The sequence below is a fragment of the Rhea americana genome, unplaced genomic scaffold, assembly GCF_003343005.1.
Source record: "Rhea americana isolate MKP2758 unplaced genomic scaffold, rheAme1 scaffold_69, whole genome shotgun sequence".
Lineage (NCBI taxonomy): Eukaryota > Metazoa > Chordata > Aves > Rheiformes > Rheidae > Rhea > Rhea americana.
Window position 1 is genome coordinate 3,531,143 of NW_028186856.1, and position 7,149 is coordinate 3,538,291.

At 44.4% G+C, this 7,149-nt stretch overlaps 1 protein-coding gene across 1 annotated transcript in view; it reads left to right on the forward strand.

The window, feature by feature from the left end:
* Nucleotides 1-1,582: 1,582 nt before the first annotated feature.
* ANO4 (anoctamin 4) overlaps nt 1,583-7,149 on the forward strand; it is a 214,499-nt gene continuing 208,932 nt past the window's right edge. The window contains exons 1-2 of the mRNA XM_085321380.1: nt 1,583-1,685; nt 5,201-5,437. Of these exons, the coding sequence (XP_085177506.1) occupies nt 1,583-1,685; nt 5,201-5,437 (340 nt within the window). The remainder of the gene's footprint in view (nt 1,686-5,200; nt 5,438-7,149) is intronic.

The window sequence follows — 7,149 nt, forward strand, 5'->3', positions numbered from 1 at the left end:
ACCTCCTTTCTACTAGATGCTTTTTTTTTTTAGTATGATAATGCAACGCAACTTTTTTTTATTAAGCTTTCTTTACTAATTTTATTTATCAGTTGTGTGTACTGGCTACTGGTTTTGCTGTAAGATCTTTTAGCTTGTAGCTGCCATTTAGTAGCATGTGCATAAATGTCTGAGTCAAAATGAAGAACAGCAAAATTATCCTGCATCTTCAGGATACAGTATCCTTCTCAAATAGATCACCTGAAGATGGGATCATAGTATCTGTACAAGACAAAAGGCACTGAGACTAAGTCTGCTAAAGTCACTTGGAAATTAGGTGTCTGAGGTCCTTTAATGCCTTAGAAAGGTCAGCCAGACTGTAGAGAATATTTTCTAGAGCAGATGTACCTGGGAGGTATTTCAGGTTCCTTTTGAGCCTGAGGTGAACAGGCGGCAGGGCAAACTGCTCTCGGGCACCCTCGTGCCTGTGCTGCCCTCCACCCCCASGCTACTGAGCCTGGAGTCATCGTTGTGGGACAAATCCGAAAATAGTGCTGGGACTCTGGGAGTTTTATCCTAGGGGACGAGGAGGTGCCCTCATCCTCTGGGACCTGCAGGGATGAGTCCCTTCTTCTCTTCCTCCCCAGGTGGTGGTGCTCCTCTTGCTAGGGACTTTGGTGAGGCAGGACCAGAGTGGGGAGGAGTTTTATGAGTTTCCAGTGGCCGCATGTGGTTCAGGTGCCTCAGCCAGCCTGCTTGCAGCCTTCCATGCACAGAGCGAGCCCGGCACCTGCTGCTGGGCTCCCACCTCTGGCAGGGAGCAGGCAGGCTGTGCAGTTTGGGTGGTCTCAGACCTGGCTGGGCCCAGGGCTGCCTGCCTGTCTGGGTGCTTACGTAGAGCCTGATGGGTCTGTTGGMTCTTCTGCCCTGTGCACTGAGCAGGGATGTGTGCGGTGGGAGAGGGAGCTGGGGGGCAGGGAGCAATGTAGAGCTGAAACGCTCATGCCCAARTCTCTCGACTTTGCCCTTGTTTTGTTGTAGAGGGACCAGGGCTTGTTTTTGAGGATTACTGGTTCAGGGTCCCTCTATGCGGTGACTCGCTCATAGTATATATGCTGTTGCTTAATGTACTTTATCTTGTGAGGATACGCTTGGCTCATCCTGAACTTTCCTTATGGCCCCATGATGGAYAGCTGTCCCCGCTGCTGTCACTGCAGAGAGAGGATTTTGCCTTGGCAGGCGTTATCTGTCCAGGTGTGCGTGTCTCTGCCACCCCCATGCTCCCGAGCACATGAGGGGGCTTTTCTCCCCTCCGTCTGAGCTTGRTTCCCTGCAGAGCAGCCACGTGCAGTGAGAAAGCAGCTCTCGCTCCGCCGTGGCTGCAGGAGGAAAGAGGTGGGTCTTGCTGCTAGCATCAGGACTCATGGGCAGATGGAAAAGCAGGGGGGAGAGAGGAGGGGAAAAAAAAGAAAAAAGCTTTAAATGGCAAGGCTGAGCTTCTAGCACGTGGCCAGTACGTAGCTTGTGGGCTTCAGGAGGCAGCTGGTGCACAAATAGGAGGCTCCCGGCAGGCAGCAGCGAAGGGGAGGAAAGGCGCTGGGAAATGGGGGCTGCCCAGAAGCCAGCRACCAGGAGGGAGCTGCAGGCGCGCAGGGCACAGCTGACGGGCCGCTGCGAGCCTGCGACAGGCTCGGTCTCGCGCCCAGGTACGGGGGGGTCATGGGCCATCAAGGGTAAACTCATTTTTCCTCTTAGTTTCTGCCCTGTTATGTTAGGGAGCAGAAATGGTGTTTTACTGAGTTATGTGGTTGGTGCACTTTTCTGGTTGGAGAGAGCAGGACCAGGGGTTATTTTTGAGAATTACTGGTTCAGGAGGAGATGCACAATTTTAGATTTGCAGGGAGAATATTTGAGCTGGGGAGGGGTGTGTGTGTGTGTGTGTGTGTGTGTGTGAGGGGCCAAACCTGGGAGCAACCCTGGCACGGCAGTGGGAGAAACCCCCACGGTGCCAATCGAGCCCCTTTGCGGGAAATGCTGAACACTACTCCTGTCCCTAACAGTCACAGCAACACAGGGGAAATCTCCTTGGAAAACTTGTGTGTGTGTGTGTGTGGGGGGGGTGGTGGAGAGGCTTGTATCCATATTCAGGTCTTAGGATCTTCTCCTTGGGGCTTTGCACATGGAAAAGCTCTAAGGGACTATCAAGTGCCTTGCATTCATTTGCACTGGGAGAAGCATTTTCAGGATATATAGTTTAACATACATACCTATTGCTAATAAAGAGTGCATGTGCTTCCCCCCCCCCCCTTTGCAAAGCTTACTTGTATTCAAACACCTGGGGAAGGGCAGGAGGACCACTGTAATTTGTAAATACTGCTGTTTCCCACTGTAAATTCTCTTGCTCTGCTAAGCAGTCCTGTTAAATATTTCTTGGTAACCCTTGCCTTGGGATTGAGAAGCTGTGTTAAGAGCTAGATATTGCTTCCTTTTGCTGTTAGAACTGTTAAAATRCAGGCACAACTTTTTAAAAAATGTATATGTATATAGTAAATTACTTCTGCACACACTCTTGTTTCAGCTGTCGGTTTGCTGCCAGTGGTTCAGCAAAGCAGGCAGAAGCAGTGTGTGCCCGTAGCGTGCAGTCAAGCAAGGTAGTAACCTGTGTGTTACTACTCCGAGGTTAGCTGGGACTTCGGCAACGGCCCTGGTGTTGGGCTTGCACTGAAATACACGGTTTTGAACTCTGACCRCTTTTCAAGGTGGTCTCCATTTTCTTAAGTGTAGCCTTCAGGGTCGTTTTTTTCCCCAAAGCTTTCTGTGGCTTCACTGAGCGCAGAAGAAACTGTGGTTACAACTTTGTGATTTAACAGCTTAAAATACTGCTCTCGCTTCCTCGGTGTCCCAGCTCTGTCATCCTAGAGATGGGCTGGCTGGAATACAGGCGGAAGGGATAGAATTGCGTGTATGTACGYGCATGCGCGTGCAGGCACTTTCATATATTTTATATGAAACAGCACTTAAAAATAATTATCCAATAGAAGTAATACATACAGAAATGTATATATACTGACAGTATATATTTATATGTGGCTACAAGACCTTTACCAGAAGTGGCCAAAGAGAAAGTGGTTGTTTGCTTTGTTTAATCTCATTGGTCACATCAGTTAAAACCCTGAAGGGCTTCTCTTCACTTGAGAGGCAGTGCGTTACGAGAMATTTTATTTATAAACTTTTCATAGAGTAGCTTAGGTTTTTGGTCTTGGATGGTCTGTATGGTACATGCTTACAGCTGCGGCATATAATCCCTTGCAGGTAAAACCCAAAGTGAAGCTGGTGGCTATTCTTGTACAGAAATCCTAATGGCACCTAGTAAAGCTGGAGGAAAAAAGCTCTCTACCTGTAGGTCTATCTAGACAAAGCCATCTGTTGCTAACTCCACTGTATTTTTGACAGGTCCAAATATGTTACATAGTTGCTACAGAAATCTAATAATATATYGGAGATTAACTTCCTAGAAAATTCATCGGTCCTGGGTTTCTATAAAAGCATGAGGCAAAGTTYGGTATAAGAAAGTGCTGAAAATAAACAGCAAAGCAGCAGATGTTTAACTATAAAGCACAACTATCTAGCGATGTTTTATTGTAGTTCATTGGACTTTCTGCAATGACACCCAGTTCTCTTTCAGGAGTGGCCACACTGGATGGCCTCTGCTGTATCTGTCTGTCTAGTAGCTAGCTCAAATAAGTCTTTGGATGCACASAAGTTTAAGAGGTTTATCTTCTAATGCCTAGAGGCTCCTATTAAGAAAAATCTGATGAACAATTTCTGTTTTGTTGTTCCCTCCACCTGCCCCATCCCCCYGTTTGATGTTTAGATATAATATCTGCTAGAATTGGGTTTAGAGTTACTAAACAGTAGTATGGAGTCAGATACTCTCATATTGCTATGGTAGAAATTATTAGCCAGTAGTCTGACTTAGCTGTGCCRGTCTGGCATGATGTACAGTTAAATGCTTTATTTTCCATAGAAGGATTTGTTATATGATCATATCTGAAAGTCTRAGCTCCATTTATGCATCATATTTCAGTGTTTGACAAAGCAGCATTTGTAATTTCAAGTGAAAATTGCCATAATTTTGTGAGCRTGCTCACAGGACCATGATGGATTTGAAACATTTGCCTGCACTTAATAGTCCAGTTCTGTGGGCAGGACACTTCCTATCCAACTGCTACTGGTGTTGCAAGTGTCATGGACTTGAGATTTAGGAAGAAAATAAGATAATATGAGGCTTTCTTAAAAAGGATCTGTCAAAAGTGAGAATTCTTGCAGGGGACAGACATAGTAAGTCCATTTGTTTTGCAGTATACAGGTAAGTTTTAAAAGCAAAGTTTCAAAGCTGGGAGAGTTGAAGTGGACTGACCTCTACAAGGGAGCAGTACCCCACAGTCCTGTGGCATACTGCCATAAGCCCTACTGGTTTGTCACAATACCATTAAGTAACATAGTAACATAGATAACATGTTATAGTAAGGTAACATAGATGTTACCCTCTGTTCCCCCCCCCAAAAAAAAAGCAATATTTTTTTTAAAAATTAGGTAAAATAAAAAAGCAATTTAAAGAAAATCTAAAAATAGACGGAAAAAAAAGCTCAAGCTAGTACTTGGTAGATAAGAGAAGAATTGCTGAGGTGTGCAGCACGAGAGCCAAGGGTTGCATCTAGGTGGTCTGGACATCTGACAGCAGAGCAGCGTCTGAGGGGTCAGTGGAGCAGCCGTAGTTCCCAGTGCCTGGTTTCTGCTGAGCTCTCAATCTGGCTGGAGCTGGGGGGTGCTGCCTTTTTGTATTACGAACATGTTGATAAATGATTGGCAACATTGGCCTACTAGTCTCACTGAGAAACCTCCAGATTGTAATGTGCAAACAAGGCCCTGCAGATATCTTAGTGTGAGCAGGACAACAGCAAAAGGTAGATTCACATCGGGAAATGTGATGGCTTATTTCATTGTAAATGCTACGGAGACTACAAAGAGAGTACGTACCGAAAGTACTTYGAGTTAGATGAGCGTTTCTCAGCATTACTGAGAGTTAACTAGGTTAAAATGTACCATTCCTTCTAAGGGGACAAGCTAACATAATATTTACTCCTATTTTAATCTTATTTTACTGTCCTTCTCCAAAATTATAAGCAGACAGGTTTTAATTCTAGATTTTTGTTGTCAGGTCCTGATGCTGTTGGTGCTCCTGCAGTAGGGCTGCTTCGTTGGAAAAATCCCTGTGTGTATGGGGACCTTCACCTCCCTCTCACTTTCTCTCAAGATGCTGCTGTTCCTGTATGTCAATGTCTTCCTACTCAAAATGATTTGGCACATCCTTTATCCTGTCCAGCTTCACTCTCTATCACTCCAGTGCCTTCTTACATCAGTAGTAGTCAAGAAACTTTGAGTCAGGACTCTRCAGGTAAGTGATTACTTCTACACTTCAAAGCTTAGTTTAACCAGCAGTTTTTGGACTTAAGAGTTGTTTTTGCTGCCAGACTGCTTTGATTGCTTTCAAGAGAGGGTTAAACCATAAAACCACCATRAAGGAATTAATGCTCACACCAAGTAATCTTTGTTCGAGCAATTTTGTCTCATGGTTCAACTGCATCAGAAGTAAAGAGCATCACATTCTCAACCTCAGTAATGTAATTGGCAAACACTTATTTTAAAACTATTTGGCTGATAGTTTGACTGGAGTGGGTCTAAAGTAGCATGTGGAGGCATCTGAGGGCACTATCCTTTCTTCTGTTACTGTCCCCAAGCTTTTCATGATGGAGGAGACTGATACATCCATCACATATCCAAAATGCTATGAGCACATAGATAATATCAAGACAGGATGTACAAGCAGCATCTGCTTGCATCCCTGGGAAGGCATGTGTGCTCCCACTCTGTTCCTGGGCTTATGCTTATCAGCAGCTGGGAATAGCRGCATATCTGGTGGCCCAGGAGCTCCCTGTCTGCAGCCTCATCTGGGTCCTTCAGGAAAGAAGAGATGGTTGAGCAGGGACTGTGGTGGTAGGACAAATCACTTGCCCTATAGCCTCTTCTCTGTATGTGGAGCTGCTCTGGTTAAAAAGATGACAGAAAAGAGGCCATGAGATCAATAAGTTTCTCTGGCTTGTGGATGAAGCCCTGATCTACATAGTTCCTGGCTGGAGCCTTATTAAAAGATTTTTTTTATTATTTTTTATTTTTTTTTATTCATGTTCCCTTTTTTGTGTCCCTAAGAAGGGGACTTGTCAGCTAGCAGAAAGATAGATATATAGGAAGAGAGGTCTTAGTGGGCCCTGTTTTGAAAGGGGTAATGCTGGAAAAGGGCATTAATGCACTAATGATCACATCAGTTACATGTAGTGTGTGTGTGTGTAGGGAGGAAGGTTGGACTTGAAACTCCATGGTGGTGCAGAGATGAAAGCAAAACTGATTCTCAACTCCCAGAACCTCCTGTTCTAAGGATTTGTCCTCCAGAACTGACCGGACCTTTGTGGCACTGTACYAGTCAGTTGAAAATCCCAGGCTCCTGCATTCCAGTTAGCATTCCTACTGCCTGTCTGATAGTGACACTTGCAAAGCAGGAGTGTCAGGGAAGCTGCTAGACTATTAGTACTAGAAGCTGCTAGAGTATTAGTCAATGTTGTAGCCTTCWCTTATTTTTCTCTCTGCAGTTAAGAGCAGTGTAAACTGCACATTCTGCTTGCAATTTGATGTGAACTCTGTGACTTYGTTCTGCAAGCTTAATTTATGCAATAGTTTTCCAATAAAACAGGTGGCAAGATAGAAATAGAAATATCTGCTGTGAAATACATGATGTCTTTTTCATATGAGGAACAATGACTTTGGTTTTAATCATAAAGCTGTTTTGTGACAATGAGGTGGCAAGTGAACACTACACTAAAATTCAGACACCTGCCACCTAGAGATGATGTGAGGGAGTGAGGATAATTATATAAATATACACATATACATATATATATATATATATATATAAAGTAAGTAGTATAATAAATTCTGATAAGAAACCGCTAGTCCTGCAGAACAAAATCCCAATTCCAAAGCACGGCTGCATACAGCCAAAGGGTGCTGTCACAACATGGTATTAGCAAGTCAAGTACAAATGCTTTAGTTTTT